The sequence below is a fragment of the Scyliorhinus torazame genome, chromosome 13 (genome assembly GCF_047496885.1).
Source record: "Scyliorhinus torazame isolate Kashiwa2021f chromosome 13, sScyTor2.1, whole genome shotgun sequence".
In the NCBI taxonomy this organism is placed as follows: Eukaryota; Metazoa; Chordata; class Chondrichthyes; order Carcharhiniformes; family Scyliorhinidae; genus Scyliorhinus; species Scyliorhinus torazame.
The window spans coordinates 38,114,105-38,134,622 of record NC_092719.1 but is presented as its reverse complement, the minus strand read 5'-3'; the positions used below and the strand labels follow the sequence as shown (position 1 = coordinate 38,134,622).

The 20,518-nt window shown below is 38.3% G+C and overlaps 1 protein-coding gene across 2 annotated transcripts in view; it reads right to left on the bottom strand.

Moving 5' to 3' along the window:
* Positions 1-1,836: 1,836 nt before the first annotated feature.
* Positions 1,837-20,518, bottom strand: part of LOC140387968 (guanine nucleotide-binding protein G(i) subunit alpha-1) — a 64,942-nt gene continuing 46,260 nt past the window's right edge. Inside the window, exons 4-9 of one of the 2 annotated variants that reach the window (XM_072471380.1) lie at positions 14,111-14,268; positions 13,004-13,132; positions 11,738-11,867; positions 8,332-8,491; positions 6,370-6,577; positions 1,837-3,896 (exon numbers count right to left, since the gene is read on the bottom strand). In XM_072471380.1, the coding sequence (XP_072327481.1) occupies positions 6,387-6,577; positions 8,332-8,491; positions 11,738-11,867; positions 13,004-13,132; positions 14,111-14,268 (768 nt within the window). In that variant the 3' untranslated portion in view covers positions 1,837-3,896; positions 6,370-6,386. The remainder of the gene's footprint in view (positions 3,897-6,369; positions 6,578-8,331; positions 8,492-11,737; positions 11,868-13,003; positions 13,133-14,110; positions 14,269-20,518) is intronic. The other variant, XM_072471381.1, reaches the window with a different exon arrangement.

Sequence of the window (20,518 nt, the reverse complement as noted above, 5' to 3'; positions counted from 1 at the left end):
GAGTCCCTTATCTGCAAAATCCCCCAGGGGGCAGTCTGCCGTCTCAGTTGGTGTGCTGGCCTTCTCTCAGTGGTCATAAAATGTCCCCTCGAGCGTCGCAGCTGGCTCACCGTCTTACCCTTTGAGAGTAGCTCGAATTGCATCTGCAATTGCTCGCCAACAACTCCAGTGTAGGGGCAAGCGAGTTCTGGCGGTCCACCTCTAGGATGGAATCCACCAGCCTCTGCTACTTCTCTCACCCTGTTTTGTCCTTCTGTGAATTACAGGAAATATCTCCCCCTAATGACCAAATTAAGGGTCACCCACGATGTAGGTAAGCTGGACTCACTTTTGTTAAACGCAACATACTCCCCAATGGCAGAGAATATACGCTCACAAAAACCTTTATCTGCCAACACGACGTATTCAATCTCCACAGCGGGCATCGAGAAGGACCCAGCTTCAACACCAAATCCACAAAATGTGGGACATGATCTGAGATAATTGCAGAGTACCTGCCTCTTCACCCCAGGAAGGAGACCTACCCACCACAAAAAAATCAATCCAAGAGTACATCTGATAGACAGGAGGGAAAAAAAGTCCTCATCACTCAGCTGCAAAAACTACCATGGGTCAGCACCACCCCCTCCCACCTGCTCCATAAAAGCCAATACTGCTTTTGCCACCCCTGATGGAATCAGAGACTTAAGGCCTATCTTGGTCCAATCGAGGGTCTGAAACACAATTTAAGTTCCAATTAAACATCCAATTAGCGTTCGAGTCCAAGTCAGGAATAGAAGCCAGTAGCTTGCTAATAAAAGCTGTATCATCCCAATTTGGAGCATACACATTAACCAGGACCAGAGATTCCCACCAAAGACCTGCTAATAATCTCCCGGTGGGATCTGCCATAATCTTAGAAGCCGAAAAGAAACCCTTTTATTAATCAGAACTGCAGCCCCCGAGCGCTACAATGTATAATCAACACATTGCAGTGACAATAATCTACTCTCTTCTACTTTAAATGGGTTTGATAAATTATCCTGGTTCCTGTGTATCTGGGATTGTGAATTGTTGGAAATAAACAATGTATTTTTCAGTCAGACAAGAAATACAATAAGTTTGTTTGGTTTTATTCAGCCCCATAAACAAATTTCATTTTTATGTCTTAATGTTGTCAGAATGCATTCCCCCCCCCACCCCCACCCCACCCGCTATTGCACTTTTATTACACCTTGATCCACAAATGTATATAGACGGTACCATAACACTAGTTAACTGGAATCTAAGCTACAACACTGCAATAGGCAATTGCTTAAGACTTTATTATAAATGTACATTTCCAATAATTCTAATGATGTATCCACGCTCATGATTAGCCAGAGGAAATGGTGCTCTAGAACTTCTGTCTCTGTCTTCACTAGCTGGCAATGTTCTGCCCATATACTTGAATAGACTTTTAGCATTAAGCTTTGTTGTCAGGAAAATTACAATGTTATCTCGGGAGCAGGCAAGAACAACACGCATTGCTACTTTACCAATCGATTCCAAAAATTGTCGGGTCAGTAGCAATACCAAATTAAATATCCAAATATATTACTGACAGTTCAAATATAGCACTGCACTCAGTGAATCATTACACTACACTCAGTGGGATGGGGAGTAGCTAGATGGGTCAAGTTGTGGGAGTGCGCAATAACTCATTAGGAAACATTATGATCATTAGCATCCCCCGCTTTTGTGACATGTAAAATTCGACCAGAGGTACAACCCCACTGTGGCTGAAAATAAACTAAGGTTCAACTAGGAAAAGCACATTGAATCTCAAATGTTGTTTCATAAACCACTTTAGACATCTTAAAATTTGGGAATTCAGTTTTATTAAGCTCACTTACTGACATCCATAATGGTACAGACCAAGTTCAAAAAAGCAGTAGTAATGATCACCAATATTTGAGTCAGTAGTTTTTTTTGTCTTGTCAAACTCCTTACATTTTCAGAAATAACAGAAGGTGGTCCCACATTTAAATTCCACCAATTATTTTTGTATCAAGTATGATCAAGCTTGTGAATCTAGCTACTACTTCTATCAGAAATGTTTTAATGAAATAAGACCTGGTTGACAAAAGTTGTTCACCAGCAAGGCACAAGTATTTGGACTAATTGTAAGTAATCCTTAATCAATTGTTGGTTATCCAAGTCCCAATCACCTTTTGCATGAAGTGCAAAGAGGAAAATTTATTTCAGAAAACCAACTTGGATAATCTAAAAAGCAATATACATACATTTGTTGGCCAAATATACAAGAATTAATGTTTTAGTAACTTTATAAATGCCTTTTTGTTACATCATTTAATCTCAGTAAAGGTTGTAAAGTTTTTTGATACTTATATCTGTAGGTCAATGAAACAAAAATAAACTTTACATAAATTCATCTGTATAGTTAGTACATATAACCAATAATCTTGGCCCATGTCACTCAAATGCACAAAATAGCCCCAAGATTAATTTTCTTTCGGTCCTTGATCTTAGTCTGCAATATTCTTTAGGACCGCTACAACAATTTTAACAGTATAAAATTATATTGGTAGTGATTGTAATCCTGTAACACAAAAATGCATGTATTTCTGACCTACTTTCAGTAAGAGTTAAATGTGTTGGTCAAATGTATGCACATCAACAAGAAACTGGTTTACACGGAAACAGTTCCAATACTAGGTAAGCACCTACAGACAATTCACTAAATGCTAACTTTCACAGGTATCTTATGGATACATTTTTATCACCACAATATGGGACTACATAAAGAGCAGGTTCAAAACAAAAAGTCAGTCAACATTTAAAATTTATCTCCAAATAATATCAGTAAGAAAAAAAGATAAAGATTTAAATTCTAATATTACACTAAATGCAGTTGTCAGAAATAGTCCATGAGGTGATATCCTGGACGGCCGAAAGCATCTGAAGTAGATTTCAACAAACTTGACCGAAACCATATGCAGTCAGAACACAGCTTTAAAAAATTCCAAATCTCCTTCTGCAGCAATGTAACTCAAAATGTACCTTAATTTCTGGTATGAACCAGACATTTTTAATCGTTACTGTAAATCTCTACATTACAAAAGAAAGGTTATTCTCTTCCTTTCTTAAGTTGAGTAGACTTTTGTGGTGAAACATATACTGGAGCTCAAATACTCCGTTTTTCAACACCGCCTGAGCCCACTGCAATTATATTCAGTGATACATCTGATCACACTGCTTTCCCACCCCTCCCCGCAAATGCTCATGGATACTTTCAAAAGAATACATATACAAATGTTAACTCCTATTTACAAACAAAAGTTCATTTTATTTCAGCTTAAAACGTATAAAACTTTGGCACTACCTTTAAGGCAGTGCACAACAAAGACTGTTAGTACTCTATCTGCTGTAATGAGCAGTGAGTTGATTGATAAAACCCTTCCGAAATGGAGCCGTGCATAGCGGTGTACTTCCAATCATTGTGAGAAAATAAGGTGATCACGATAAACCCATTAGCTTCTATTGATTCTACATTCTGCTAAGCAAAGTATCTTATACATTTAAAAAGGCATGCAGAATTAACAAAGGTGGATAGAGAAACGTGTTGTGTAATCAGCCATTTCTTAGATAAGCTAAGGGCCCATCTTTCTTCCTTTGAAAGGAAGAGTGAAGGCCATAGAAAAAGAAAGAAAATGTTTTACAATAAACAGAGCTACAGTTACAGGAATACATACAAAATTAAACTCAATGTAGACTATCCTAATTACTTAAAAAATTTACAAGACAAACATAAATAACGCTGTTACAACTGGCAAGTTGAACAGTACTGGTCCATTCAGTATATCTTCCCTTATATTCAGAAGTAGGTTCAAGTCGACTGAATAGCTATTTTCAATCTGCAAAAAAGATAAGGCATTGTATTTTTATCTCATCCATTTAGAATAATTCAAAATCCTGGAGGCATTTCTACTGGAACTACCAATTTTACTCAAAGTTGTACATTGCAAAGATTGCACTGCAATAACTATTATTTTTAAAGACTGCATTTCTGATTGATTTAATAAAGCCGGTAATTCACAAACATCTTTAAATATAAAATATGCATTTTATAATAACCCATAAATTATATTAAAATTCCTATGTTTTAAGTTTAGTGCATTTTATAAATCTCATCAGCAAACAACAGTGTTGGTATATGACAATACCATTGATGAGACTGCATCCTATGTTTAGCCAAGGTGATCGGAGTTGTTTAAATTGGAGCATCTTATTTATATATGGGAAAAAAAACACATGTGCTTTCAGTTTTATAAACAAATCTAGAAATCTAAGCAAGTGCCAGGCTCATTAATAACTGTATGGTTCAAAAGTGAAGGCAAATGAGTAAACAAATTATGAAACAGTAATTCTAATAATAATCTTTATTGGTGTCACAAGTAGGCTTACATTAACACTGCAATTAAGTTACTGTGAAAATCCCTTAGTCGCCACACTCCGGCGCCTGTTCGGGTACACTGAGGGAGAATTCAGAATGTCCAATTCACCTAATAAGCACGTTTTTCGGGATTGTGGGAAGAAACCGGAACACCCGGAGGAAGCCAACACAGACACGGGGACTCGGCACAGACACCCAAGTGGGGAATCAAAGCCGGGTCCCTGGTGCTGTGAAGCAACAGTGCTAACCATTGTGCTACTGTGCCGTCCTCGGGAATACCAGTTAAAAGACTCAAGACTGTATCAGGGAAAATTGAGAAGCTGAAGAGCGAATTAAAAATAAAAGGATGCACCATGTCTGATTTTGGCACAACAAAAATGTGAGGAGGAAGAAGAGTAACGATTGCAATATATTTACAGTTTAGGAGCAAAATGCAGAAGCAGACTGGCAACGATCAAATTTTTTAAAAAAAGACTTCGTTGTCAGTATGAAGAGGCAAAAGCCAAGCCTCGAAGCCATTCAGCCCACCGTGACTTTGACAGATCTTTGATAAGAGTTTCCAATTAGGCCTACTCCACTGCTTTCTTTGCAAAACCCTATTTATTTTCCATTTCCCTTGATTTACTTATTCAATTTCCTTTTGAAAGTTATTCTTCCATTAGCTCTCCAGGTAGAGGGGTGGTCCAGATTATAACAGCGCGCTGCATAATACGCGTTTTCCTTATGTTATGCATGGTGCTTCAGCCAATCACCTTAAATCTGTGTCCTCTGGTTACTGACCAAAGAACCATGCACATACACCTTCAGATTTCTCTGTTCCTGCACCCCATTCAAAATTGTAATAATTAATTTATATTGGCCATCTTCATTCTACCAAAATGTATCACTTCACATTTCTTCAGATTAACTTCATTTGCCAAGTCCCCAGTCCATGAACTCCTGAAGCCTGTTACTCTCCTCTTTGTTTACTACGTTTCCTTTTCAAGTTCTGAGTCATCTGAAAACTTTAAATTCACACCCTGTAACCCCAAGTCATTAATATATTTCAAAAAGAGCTTTAATATATTTCAAAGAGCTGTGAACCTAATTAACCCCAAACCCTTGGTTTTGACAGAAGTTGCTGAAGGTCACCACAGGGTAGAGAGTAGTTCTTGAGTGCTGGACAAAGTTTGGCTTTATGAATTTGAGAGCTGCTGAGGTGAAAAGTGTGGACACAAGAGGGAATCTAGGCTATTTGGTGGCAGCTTTAGCAGTGGGTTAAATGTGAGATTATATTTGAACTGAGAGATAGTGACAAAAATATCAAATTATGCACAGGGCCAAAGTATAAGAGATGGTGATCAGACTCAAAACTGAGAGAAGCTGGATCTGTGAAGAACTGAAAATATGTTTTCATCATCTCATTTGTGCCTTTTAGGGGAGCAAACATTCTGGCAATACAATACTTCAAAAAAGAGGGCAGGCAAGTGAACAAGAGGGGACAGGCGGGAGAAGGTAAGAGAGAGAGAACTAAGCTAAGCTCAGTGAATCAAACCACACCTGAGCCATCAAATGCTGCACAAGAATTGTTTTGGAGGATTGGGAATGCATAGTACAAGTGCGTTAAAAAGTTATCAAACATGTGAACTTTAAAAGGCTGAAGTAAGACAGTTGCTGTGAACTGACAGAAAATAGGGCAGAGAATGTGATTGAGTTGAGTATGTCTTTAAATTAATATGCAAACACAAGTAGTTTCTTCCTGAAAGCATAGAGCATATTTTGTGAAAAACAATTTTCCTGATGATATGACTGAATAACTTTACAAATGAACTATTTCAGTCATCTTTTGACAGATGGTAAATGTTTTTAACACAATGATTCTGCTAAAAATTTGACCAGGCACTCTATATTAAGGCTACTTACTATGAGTTTGGGGAAAAACAAAGGCAACTTACCAATCCCTTTAACAGCTTTAAAACAGACCACAGTCCTTTAAGTTATTCTTTATAATGACATCAGTGACTGCATCAAACACAAACTGCACATTTTTGGTGTCTGTGGCACATGTGAAGTGAGTGTAGATTTCCTTAGTGTCTTTTCGTTTGTTCAGATCCTCAAATTGACATTGTATATATGCTGCAGCCTCTTCATATGTGTTTGATCCTGCATGACGTAAAAGCCAAAGTTTAAATATGAAATCCAGACTTAGCTAGTTTGACTATTATAACAATGAATTTCCAGTCAGAGAACCTTCAGAATATTTGCCTGCACTGCGTACACAACCTTTTCTTGAAATTGCAAAATGACTACCAGAGGATATTAGAAATTAAAAGTTTTATCATACAGCAACAGAAAGATCCACATTGTGTTGATGTGGTAGGATAGATTCCTAGCCTTTCATAAAGCCATTCCTGCAATACAACTTCAAAATTCAAGTGAAGAAGTATCCAAGCAGTAATTTGGAGAGTTCTGCAGTTTAAAAAACATAGTATTACCACACACTGATGGCTCCATGCTTCCTGAAGATGGTGCTCATCCTAGACGAACCACAAGGCAAAACACAGCAGTGGAGCCCTACAGCCACAATTCTCCACAATGTATGTTTCATGGATTACATTAGGGGTGCAGACTCTTTCCTGGTTTCAATATTTTGGAACAATTATGGCTCAGTAAAGTAAGTGGACAATAATCACATAGAAACTGGTCATGATAACTCCATTACTATCAGAGTCAGAGAAAGAGGCCCTTCAGCCATCGTGTCTACACCGACCATAAAACACCTATCCATTCTATTCCCATTTTCTAGCCTTGTATGCTACGGTATTTCAAGTGCTCATCTCAATGCTTCATAAATGTTGTGAAGGTTCCTGCCTCTACCACTCTTCTGGTTGTGCGATCCTGGTTCTCACCAGGCTCTGGGTGAAAATGTTTTCTCTCAAACCCCTGTAAATCTTCTGCCCATACCTTAAAATCTACACCTCCTGGTTACTGACCCCTCTGCCAAAGGGAAAGGTTTTTTACTATCCATCCTATTTATGTCCCTCATAATTTTGTACACGTCAATCAGGTCCCCCTTCAGCGCTCAAGGAAAACAACCCCAGCCTAACCAGCCTCTTTTCATAGCGGAAACGCTCTAGCTCAACCAACATCTTGGTGAATCTCCTCTGCACTATTTTCTAGTACAATCACATCCTATAGTGTGGCGACCAGAACTGCACACAGTACACTAGCTGTGGCCGAACAAGCGTTTTATACAGCTCTATCATATCCTCCCAGCTCTGATATTTTATGCCTTGACTAATATAGCCAAGTATCCCATATACCTTCTTAACCATCTTATTCACCTGTCCTGCTGCGTTTAGGGATATTTGGATATGCACCTCAAGCTCCTCTGTACTTCCTAGCATCCGACCACCCATTGTGCATTCGCTTGCCTTGTTAGTCCTTCCAAAATGCATCACATCACATTTACTAACCTAGTAGACTGAAGATAATTTACTTATTTTCCTCTCCCATGGTCTTTCCCCCACTTTTATTTTGTATTCTATTTTCTGACCAATATATCACCTTTCCTAAACTTTCTTCACTGAAGATTAAAAGCTTTAATGTGACTATTTGCTACCATATATTCATTGACCCATTTTGCAAGCTGGAGTAGGTTAGGTTAAAAAGTGATTTCTAGGCAGAAGAAAGAATTATCACTCAATTAGCCAGTTAAACCTTACAATGCATGAAACAGCACTAAGACCACAAGGGCTGCTGCCAAGATACAAGGCCGGCTGCCTCCATAAGCCATCAATATCAAGGTTATAAAATTCATCCGTGTCACTTGTAGGGTTATTTTAACATTTTGTTCAAATGTAATTTAGAACTTGCAATGTTTTCAGGCAAAAATGAAAATACTACCAGTACTATACCTTTACCTGCATATTCAGGATAGCAAATGGTAAGGGGGCTTCTCTTAATCTTTTCTTCAAAGAGATCCTTCTTATTCAAGAAGAGAATGATAGACGTGTCTGTAAACCACTTGTTGTTACAGATGCTGTCGAAAAGTTTCATGCTCTCATGCATTCGGTTCTGTAGAATTACACAATTACTCTAAGTACAATACTTCAAACTCAAACAGTCTATTCAACTGGTAAATAACCTAGGCTCATTCAATGTAACACTGAAGAGGCCCTGCATTTTCAGAGATGCTGTTTTTGGATAAGACTCTGTTGCACAGGTGGACTTACAAGATAACATCACGCTTTTCAAAGAGCACAAAGTTTCCCAATGACCTCATTAATATTCCTCTCTCGACCATCACCAGCAACATTAATCCAACTGGTCACCCACCATTTGCTGTAGGTGGGATTTTGTCCTATGTACAATATTATGTTGTGCTTATCCAATAACCGGGGCTATACTTCAAAGGGAAATTTACTAAGTGAAGCAATCTGCAACATCTTGAAAAGTGCTATGACCATAAGAATTCATTCTTCCTTCACAGCGAGGAAATTAAATTTGAATGACTTAGTAATTAAAATGGAGCAGGGATCTGGAAAATTGCAAACATTTTAAGTCTGCAACCGTACCAGAGTAGATTGGAATGCTTCAGCACCGTTTCTCCAAGTTCACCATCAAATAAATGAAATGGATCAACTGAGTTTTCAACTAAGTTGAAACACAACAGTGAGGCCAAATAAAAATAGAAAATGCTGGAAATAGCCAGGTCTGATGACATTTGTGGACAGTGAAACAAGAGTTACAATTAATGTCTATGACCATTCATCAGAGCTTCCAGGCTTGAAACATTAATTGACTCTCTCCACAGATGCTGCTTGATCTATTAAATATTTTCAGCTGTGTTTTCATTTTAGATTCCCAGCATCGGTTGCATTTTACTTTTGTATTAACAAGTCCAAATTAGAATAAAATATAACTATGAACAAAATTGCTACTATTATAGTTTATTAAACTTAACATTCATCTTATTATGTAGGGTGGAGATTTAATCATAAAGACCTACACAATGCAACTGTTCACCAGTCCTGCTTGAAAGTTAGAAGAAACAAAATGTTATACACTAACAGAACATTATGCTAAAATAACAGTATTCTGATGCGATTGTAGGTGCACATTATGTACAACTTTGGGCACTGACACATCATAGAGTGTCATAGAATCTTCAGTGCAGAAGGAGGCTATTCAGCCCATCAAGTCTGCACTGGCCCTTGGAAAAAGCACCCTACCTAAGCCCACACCTCCACCCGATCCCCATAACCACAGCTAACCTTTTTGGACACTATGAGCAATTTTAGCATGCCAATCCACCTAACCTGCACATCTTTGGACTATGGGAGGAAACCCATGCAGACACGGGGAATCCGCACAGATAGTGATCCATGCCGGGAATCGAATCTGGGACCCTGGAGCTGTGAAGCAACAGTGCCAACTACTGTGCTACCGTGTCACCCTAAGAAAGACTTTTAAGCTTTGGGATGTGCTGCAAAGAGCCATGAAACGGTTTGCTAGTGTCCAGCGACAGCCATGAAAACAGACCGAAAATTTGGACAATTCAGAAGTGAAAAGAAGGTGTCAATGGGTATAAAACATAGTAAACTGTATAGAAAGGTAAATTTATAATAAAATAGTAACAGTAGGACATGGCTACAAGGCTTAATTCAGTAAAAGGCAGTTCAAGTACTGATGTCAGGACACCTTTCACACGGTGACTAACATAAGCAATGAATTTCCATGTAGTGGATGCAAATATCCTAGAAGTATTTAAGAAAGAGATATTGTGACATGGAAACTATAGGTGAGAGAAGAGCAGAAAAGAGGGCAAGAAATAAAATAATTTGTATTTATATTATGGTTCATCACATCAGGATATTCCAAAACCCAGGTTTGAAGAGCAATCACTGTTCAAATGCAACAGACAATTTGGGAACAGCTAGATCCCACAAGCTGAAAGCAAATTCCAAGATGATCCATTTTTGTGATGAGCATCCGATAGTTCTTCTGTACTGGGAGGTTTACCCAACGACCTTTTGACTTGGAGTTAATCTGATACTAAGGAGGAAATGAAATCTGGAATGAAACATCTTTGGAAAGCAATTAAGAAAAGAAAAATGAAAGAAAAAAATACAGACGGAAAGAGCTGTGCCTATTTTGCAAATAGAAAGGAATTTAATGCCAGCTTTTGTGAAATGAATATACTATGGTTGTCATTACGTGCTACACTGTCAAAGAAAGCTTTATGATTGATATAGCGAAGTAAGATGTTAGGTCACGGATAAGTATGTCCACAAAATATTATGCCCGTAATACAGTTGAATACAAAATCAACAGCATTATTTAATGGCAGTTCACATACTTATTTAAGATCCTGTAAATTTATCTTGCACTCAAAACACTTCAAACCAGATTTAAAACTGAAAAGTTTCTGTCCAGTAATGTGAGCATAGACTTGAGAACTATTTGTTTTAAACTCTTCTCAAATCTTGAACATACCTCTTCAAAAATGCAAAATATTTGGTGAAACCAAAGTTACAAAAAGGGAAAGTGTTAACAGGGAGGCATGGTGGCACAGTGGTTAGCACAGCTGCCTCACAGCACCAGAGAACGGTTTCAATTCCTGCCTCGGATGATGTCTGTGTAGAGTATGCACATTCTCCTAGTGTTTGTGTGGGTTTACTTCAGGCACTCCGGTTTCCTCCCAGTCCAAAGACGTGCAGGCCAGGTGGATTGGCCACGATAAAATTGTCCTAGTGTCCAGGTTAGGTGGGTACAGGGATAGGGCAGGGGAATGGGCCTGGGTAGGGTGTTCTTTCAGAACTGCTTTCAAAGGAGGCCATTCGGCTCATCAGAACTGATGAGCCGAATGGCCTCCTTCTGCACTATACAGGTTCTATGAACATTTCCAAATGTTAGAGTCATCCTGCTTCCTGCCTTCTGCTAATGTCATTTTGAGCTGACTGCTAGGGGTGCACAACAGCATCTTAAGTTGTCTTGCAATGTTCCACTCATCTCCTCCTCCCTGATACACCAACTTAGGGAGCACTAAGAACTACCTCTTCCAACTCCATCTACAACAACAATGTACCAAGATCAGCACTCTGTAGTGCAGGGAAGGATGAGTTATCCCAAGGTGTGATCTGCTTATGGTTATATCCAGATTCAGGGAAACATCAGCTCCCTTTAACAATGAACAGAGCATGGAACAGCTACCTGTGAATTAATTAACATTGAAAAGGCATGGAACATTTGGGTGTGCACAACATCCTATTCATTATTTCCTTAAATATTTATCTTGGCAAATATGATCAGTCCACTTACCATTTCCTCATCCTCTGCAAGAACAAGGTCATAATCACTAAGTGCCACACAAAATATAATGGCAGTTACTCCTTCAAAGCAGTGGATCCATTTTTTCCGCTCAGACCTCTGGCCACCCACATCGAACATTCTAAGAGAAAACAATATTTTAGTGTTTTATCATTTCCTGAAACCATCTTTTCTCAATTGTCGTTCCAAACTATGAAAGCAGGTATTTGTAAAAACACAAGCAGACTTTCCAGGTAAATGAAGCACACTAGCAGTATGTTCACCTGTAACTTCCATCTAGCCAGCTACCAAATTGAATTGCATCACTTGAATATAATACAGACCAGTCTAATATCAACCCTTGTTAAGGACTGTTCAAGAGATTATTTAGGGAGGAAATCTTCAAAACTGAACATCTATTAACCAAAGTTGTGCCAACGAGGCTGAACTGCCAAACCAGTAATATTTAAGAAGGTAATGTGAAGGCAGATGATTAGTAGGATGTCTCAAGATAAGTTAATTTAAGTGGATCCTGTTTTTCTCTTTCAAAGTTGCTTTCATATCTTCTCCACTTTATCAAACCCTACTGCTTTAGGTTAGGTACAGAAATTATATGACATTTCAGTCAGTCAAAACGTAAGACTTGAAAGGAAGTGTTGCATTTCAAACAATTTGTGCACTACATATCTTGCAGGGGTAATTAAAAAGGACAACTTTCCAACCCCAAGACATAGTCATTGCACCTTTCAAATCCCTTTCCTAGTCTCTTCCTCCATTTTATTTTTATATTCATTTTTATGTTCCTACACAATTGTATTTCACATCACGTTCATCCCCTTTAAATCATTCAAGTCTTCTAGTGGCAAGTTTATTCCAGCAAAACCAATAACAAAAAAAGTATATTCTGCGTTAACAAAAACAGAAAATACACGAGTCAAAATGTTACCTGTTTTCCAAATGGCTCTGCAATATTGATTTCAAGAAATCAGTGAATTTTATAAGAAAAGGTACTATTTATACAAGAGCTTTACAAGCAAACACCAAATACCAGTCTACACTTAAAGTCATTTTATTTAAATTAATCTTTTCTAAGTACAGAAACACACTAAGCGTTCAGTTTGCCAACAATTAACTATTCAGTTTAATTTTTAATGATTTAGCTCCTTGAATTATTAGTAGACTTCACCTGCTGTTTACTCAATTTGAAGTTTTAGTGCATCACTAAAGCAAAATGGTCAGCGAAGTAGATAAATTAATTTGAAGAATTACAGTACTTACTTAAAATGAAGATCCTTAAATGTGAAATGGGTCTCCACAATGCCCGTTGTTTTAACTCTGGTCCTTAGAACATCTTGTTGAGTTGGAATGTAACTTGGCTGTGCTACTCTGTCCAAGTCATTCAGATAACTGAGAATAAAAATGAGAAATAATGACACACAAATACTATAATAATTTTCAAATCTTTTTAATTAAAGCTCAAATTTCCACCGTCGTTTGAAAATTTTAGCAAAACCAATGGTCACTTTAAATAGAAAACTCAATGCTGTGAAACATTTCCTGCTCTCCCCTCTCAAACATCTGACTGCTTGCTTGGGTGCTGTTCCAAGTTACCCACTGGTACTTTGCCTAGTGTGCATAATTTAAATGCCCACCTTGACAGTGAATTATTATTCAATTATGTAGCAGAGTTGAGTCTTATGCAGTCATCATCATCCAGTAACCATTTAAGAAGGCTTCCATAATGGTTACTAAATATCATTTACAAGATATCATCTGTCCGATTTCCCATCATCAGAAGTACTGAGGCCTATTCTGCAGCACCTTCGTCATCTTTTTATGTAAATTCAAGCAGCAACTCTCACTTGTGCCTTTTTATATTGAAATGTTTAGTTGACAGTTTCCCCCCCCAAAATGCCTCAATCAGACACCAAAAACCCAAATGTAAACTTGCTGGATTTGCTAGCAAGAAAGCCTGTTTTAAGCAAATTTGATATACTTATAATGGGGTTGCCTATCCCACAAGATAATATTTTAAAGTCGAGTTCCATGGGCAAATCGGGATATTAAAATAACTTGCATTTATATGGAGCATTAATGTAGTAAAGCATCCCAAGTATTTCAGAGGCAAAAACAAGAATGAACGCCAAGCCAAAGGGTTATTAAGAGGAATATTAAGAGCGATGACCAAAAGCTTGATCAAGGTTTCAAGGAACAATTATGGGTAAATCACTACACACCGTGGGACAGTTAATCAATGCCAGACTGCTTCAGTTGTAACCTTAAGGTAGCATTTTTAAAAAACTATTAAAATAGCTTTAGACACCTGCAGCAATTTCCATGTCTATATTTTCTGCAATGATGAACACCACTCCACATAATACTTACTATGCAGAAGAGTCATTCAGCTGATATTCTCTGGACCTATTAAAGCAGGCCTGAACACCACTATCCTTCCAGAGTCTCTTAATTACTCCAGCAAGCTCCACAGTCATGAACCCTTCTTCTGCTGCACCAGCTAATACAAACAACTGACGAGCATCGTCCTAAGGAAAAACATTATAGTTGTGTAAATTAAATAGGATTTTAAACATGTTCCTTAATGAGTTGACTACATCCCTCTCTCTTTCAAATTTTCCCATTTCATTTTCTGTTTTCCCCTCCCAGAACAGTGCAAGGGATGAATTATATACGCTGCATGACATCATTCTTTAAAAAAGGAACATTTTCCATATCTTGCATAATAAACAAAAGTAGGAGATGAAATGGCTTCTTTAAAAAGTCAACCAACTTGACAATTTTGTGTTTCCTTTACTGTCCCCTAAATCACTGATAGATATATTAGAATGAAATCCTTTTCAGATTATATTCGCTAATCTTTTCACTATACTGCCCTTCGTCTTATACCTTAAAAACTCTCCAGGAGCAAGATTTTGATTTATCAGAAGTTAACAGGGAGTCTATTTTCCCTCGTGTACATTCTTCGTCTGCATGTGCAAGACACGGGTTGCTACAATTTAAAATCTTATATCGCATCCATCTAAACAAAGTTAAGATTTATCCAAATTTTGATCCAACCTATGATAAATGCCATATTGCTGCCAGTCTCTCTAGCTTATACGTACTGGTCATGTCCTGAATTGGCTTTGTTTTGAACAAAACGTTTTACATCACTCATTTTTAGTAGTAACATTGAACCTTCTCGGAATATACTACTCTTTGGAGTGGAACCAAATATATCCCTTTTACAAACATTCAGACTGATGCACGCAACTTTTCAATATTATTGGCTAGACGCATTATTCCACTAAATTTGAAGCAGTCTGTCCCACTTTCTTTTACTAATTGGATACGTGATCTTATGCAGAATCTCAAACATGAGAAAATAAAGGGCACTATAAGGGCCCCTAATGATTGAGAAAATAAAATGCACTATAAGGCCCCTACTGATTAATTTTATGCAGATTCGCAAACTTTCCTTGGTTATTTCGAGCAACTGTAGCTCTCTTTCATGTAAATAACTCTAAACAGGTTGCATATATTATATCATAAATCTGTCCTACAATTGTTGTTGATTTTATTTATTTTGGGGAGTAGTCTTTTTTTAAATCTCTTTTCCTTTTTACTTTCCTTTTTCTTCTTCCTTCTACTATTCTTTTCCTTTCTCTTCCAAATGTAAATTTATTAAATTATTGTTGTGCAGTAAGCCATTTTTGTACTGTTCTTCATTATGATTAAAACGTAATAAATAGAAAAAAAGAAAAAAAAAGTCAACCAACCACGCAATGTTGAGTTTCAACCCATCTCACTTAGTAAACCATAGGGAACTGTTCTACATGCAGTCCTGCAGAAATTACTGAAGCTAAACACTCGTATATAAATCCAGAGATAATAACTGGGTCTAATGTTTGCCCAAGGCATACCAATGGATGGTTTTATAGACTAGGTCATATGTTATTATACTTAGTGAGAGTTGCAACAGTTGTGAATCAAATGGTGATAATGCTAACCAATCCCTTTCTCTGAAATAATGCACTATTATATTGTTGTAGTTCCTGGCGCTGCAGCCATGTCTCAAGTGAATGGATTTTTAAACCATTAGAAGCACCAAAGCAGGTATTCCTTGCTTCCCTCCTTAAAACGATTTGGCAAGTTGGTTTGAATGTCAGGATGGATTTAAGGAGCTGGTTCTTCAATCCCAATGCCTGAAGTTCGCCATTTCATCTTGCAAAACAATAAGCCACAAGAATACTCTACCACAAAGAATAAACTAACAAGCTCAGAAAGTTTGAACGAGATGCAAGTTTTAAGGTATACCAAATTCTGATCCTGAATCAGGCTAGGGTAGTAAGAATTAGGAATTGAGAAAACAGGATGTAATCAGGCTCAGTTTCAAATGTATTATTGGACAACTTAAGTGGGGAGACAGGATGGGCAGCACGGTAGCACACATGGCTAGCACTGTGGCTTCACAGCGCCAGGGTCCCAGGTTCGATTCCCTGCTGGGTCACTGTCTGTGCGGAGTCTGCACATTCCTCCTCCCCCCCTCCCCCCCCCCCCTCCCCGTGTCTGCGTGGATTTCCTCCGGGTGCTCCGGTTTCCTCCCACAGATCTAAAGTGCAGGTTAGGTGGATTGGCCATGCTAAATTGCCCTTAGTGTCACTAAATTGCCCTTAGTGTCCAAAAAGGTTAGGAGGGGTTATTGGGATAGGGTGGAAGTGAGGGCTTAGGTGGATCGGTGCAGACTTGATGGGCCGAATGGCCTCCTTCTGCACTGTATGTTCTATGTAAGTCTGCAGTCTGTCTGATGTGTAGAACAGAAAGAGAAAATTTATGAAAGTAAAAGTAGGATAAGTATAATAATGCAAGTTGCCCAAGAGCTAGCTTGCTTCGGCATGTCTTAAGTCATTGGTCGACATTGGGGGCAAGGTCATCTAGGTATCTAACCCTATCACACCTAAATCCATAAAACAAATCAAAGTAGAAGTGAACAGGAAAGGAACAACTTCAATGTAATTGAAAAGGCTTGCATTTGTAAATACTGTGATCCTTTACTATGATTTAAGATTCAGTGTGGCTGGATTGGGCCCTACCAACAAAACTTGCCATTGCCACTCAAGTTGAAATTGCAAGATTCTGCTGATTAAGGAAGCCTCATACAGTTCTTAGTTGCACAGGCACCAGTAGGCACATTTCAAAAGCATTATTAAACCCAAAAAAATGAATTTACTATCAAACTAATTAGTGTATGCCAATGGGTAGCACAGTGGTTAGCACTGTTGCTTCACAGCACCAGGGACCAGGGTTCGATTCCCGGCTTGGGTCACTGTCTGTGTGGCGTCTGCACGTTTTCCCTGTATCTGTGGGTGTTTCCTCTGGGTGCTCTGGTTTCCTCCCACAGTCCAAAGATGTGCTTGTTAGGTGCTTTGGTCACACTAAATTGACCCATAGTGTCCAAACATTAGGTGGGGTTGCTGGGTTACAGGGACAGGGTGGAGGTGTGTGCTTAGGTAGGGTACTCTTTGAGGGGCAGGTATAGACTTGATGGGATGAATGGCCTCCTTCTGCACTGTAAATTCTATGATTCTAATTTTATGATTCTAGGATACTAGTAAATGTTTCAGGAGAGAAGAGATTTTAAACCAGGTTATTCACAGCCAGATGAAATGTTTATTTTTGGTGATAAACCCATTTTCATTGTATTTAAAATGTTGAGGGTTGTTTGGGGGTTGGTGGGAGGGAGGAATTGTTGACCAGGGGATTGACATTGTATTTGTTACCGTTGATTGTTTGTTGGCGGATGTAAATTTGGATGTGAAAAAGGAGAATAAAAATAATTTTTTAAAAAACAAAATATTTTCAGGTGTACCAATAAAACCGTGGCAGATCACAAGGAATAAGTTTTAAAAAGAAGAAAAATGAAGCAATTATGTTCTATCAAGGTGCCCAACTGCAGTGGCTCACGGAATATTTTACATGTGATTATCCAAATGAGTTTATCATCAGAATCCTAAACTGTAACATACCCAGGGCAATTTCAATGCATCTAAAAACAGAATACTACTCCTCACACTGTATCTGACCAAATTATCTGCTATCATTTATAAATAAATGACAATTAATATAACTGCAACTCATGAATAATCACCCTATGCTAGTATACAATATGTTCATTTGAATTATGATGCAAGCAATATCATTGTGCATCCAATTAAAGTCCTATGTTTAGGTATTGTCATAGTAACACCAGGTACATTGCAACATAAGCAGTGTCACTCTTCCCTTTGGTGGAAAGAAGCACTTTGTTAATCACGCAGCTTTCTTAATGTAGCCAACTATCCCAAGGCAATTCACAGAGGGGTGAGAAATAATCAGGTCACTGAACAGAAGACAGAAGAGTCAGGCAAAATGACACAAGATAGTGCCGAACAAGTAGTTTTTGAAGACCTTGTTAATGAACAGTTTTAGTTTCTGCTGTCCATTGATGTCAATACAAATTTGTTTTGGAGAAAGGTTTGCATAACTTGAAAACTCATTTCAGCTCATTGAAAGCCAGTCAGGATTGCCATTGTGATCATGCGCACAAACTTTAGTTATCTGTAATCAAATGTTTTGGTCAGGTAAAATATTACACACGAGTCATTATCCCTCAAATGACAGCCCTTAAATATTGTTTAGAAATTGTAAATGTTATGCTAAATTGAGCCATGTTTATTTCAATAAACTGTTTTCAAGAAATCCAAACATAAAACATGTTGCAACATTAAGTGCTACTTCCTTGTGTCTTATTGAGCTGCTGTATTTATAAGCAAACGCATGTATGATAAATTAATATTGGCGGCAGTTCCAGTTTTGAACTCTGAGCATCAATTTAAAGAGGCAACACTAAAATACAAAACAAGGTTACTGCTTCTATAGTAGCCACCTCACTTATTAATGGGGTTGAGTCCACAGTTTCAGTGGAGCACCTACACATTTGTTTGAAAATTACAATGCATAACATTTTTCTAAATATAAGGCAGTTAATGATGATCCATGGTGTTAGCCCACATGGGCCAGTTAAGAGGTCAACCCTGCCCTCCATCCAGAGAAACAACTTTAAAGTGAGAGAAAGAACGAGGATAATTTAGATGCGAAAATGAAAATTTAGAAAAAAAATGCATTAAGAGTAGATAAGCAAATGCATTGGAAAAACGTCATTTGACTATTCCCAAAATCAGACATGCTAGATATTCATCAAAACCTTCCAAGTAAAATGCTGGGATAATCATTAAAGGCTACAGGTAAAAAGGCCCTTTAAGGTTTGTTACATTAACTATGCCGGTTCCACTAGATATGGGCTTAATTTTGAAAGGTGAATTAGCTCCACATGAAAGTGTAGCTAGCACATAGCAACATGAAAACAAACTTACAGCATAGAAGGCAGCCATTCAATCTGTTAAGCCTGTGGCTGGTCCTTTGAAAGAGCAGTTGTGTTTAGTCTCACATCCCTGCTTTTTGTCCGTAACCCAATAAGGGACGGCACGGTAGCACAGTGGTTAGCACTGCTGCTTCACAGTGCCAGGGACATGGGTCTGATTCCGACCTCTGATGACTGTGAAGTTTGCACATTCTCAGTGCCTGTGTGAGTTTTCTCCAGGTGCTCCAGTTTCCTCCCATAGTCCAAAGATGTGCAGGTTAGGTGGATTGACCACGCTTAAATTTCCCCTTAGTATCCAACGGTTAATAGGGTTGCAGGGTTACGGGGATAGGGTGGGGGACTGGGCCTAGGTAGGGTACTCCTTCGGAGGGTCGAATGGCCTCCTTCTACACTGTAGGTATTCTATGATTCAGAGGCCTTCATTCTCAAGTACATATTCAACTCCCTTTTAAATTTAGTTATGGAATCCACATTCACCACCTTTCTGGCAACATGTTCCAGATCCTGACAATCCAGTGAAAAATATTCTCCTCCGCCACCATCCAGGTCTTCTGTCAATCATTTTAAATCTTGGCCTCTGGATATTTTTTGATTATTGTGTTCATATCTTTCCAGAAGTCTGGTATCTAGATTTGTTCACAGCTGGGACCTAACCAAGTGATTTTTAAGTTTGGTGCTTCCCTTCATACTCTTATGCCTTTTATTTATAAAATATTAAGATATAAAACTATCAAAATGTTTTTTATTCAGAAAAGGTTTTACTTTAATTAAAAGAAAAGTAGTTTGCTTTCCTCATGTGATGCTAGTTTGAAATTTAAGTGTTCTAATCGGGCAGGAACCATTCTCGGTGTCCAATTAGCATGTGCCAAGCATCTGCAGGAGGCAAATGATCTCTGCAGAGTGCAAACAGCAAAGGCATTCAGTAGCCATGAGGAGGGCCTGTCACCACCTTGTCGAAGAGAATGGGCAGAACACTGAAGGGCCAACAGCACAAAAGTTCAAAAGAGAATGACAATCCCACAAGAAAGGAAAATGTGCATGATCTGGTGCAAGATCCCCCAGGACCCGAAAATCTTCAATTATAAAAACTTCCAGTGGTTAGCACTGCTGCCTCACGCCGCCGAGGTCCCAGGTTCGATCCCGGCTCTGGGTGACTGTCCGTGTGGAGCTTGCACATTATCCTCGTTTTTCTATGGATTTCGCCCCCAAATCCCAAAGATGTGCAGGATAGGTGGATTGCCCACGCTAAATTGGCACTTAATTAGAAACAATGAATTGAGTACTCTAAATTTACAACAAATTTTTTTTTTTTTTTTTTTTTTTATAAATTGTAAAAACTTCCCCTTCGCCTGTTTTGAACACGACAGTTGTGCACT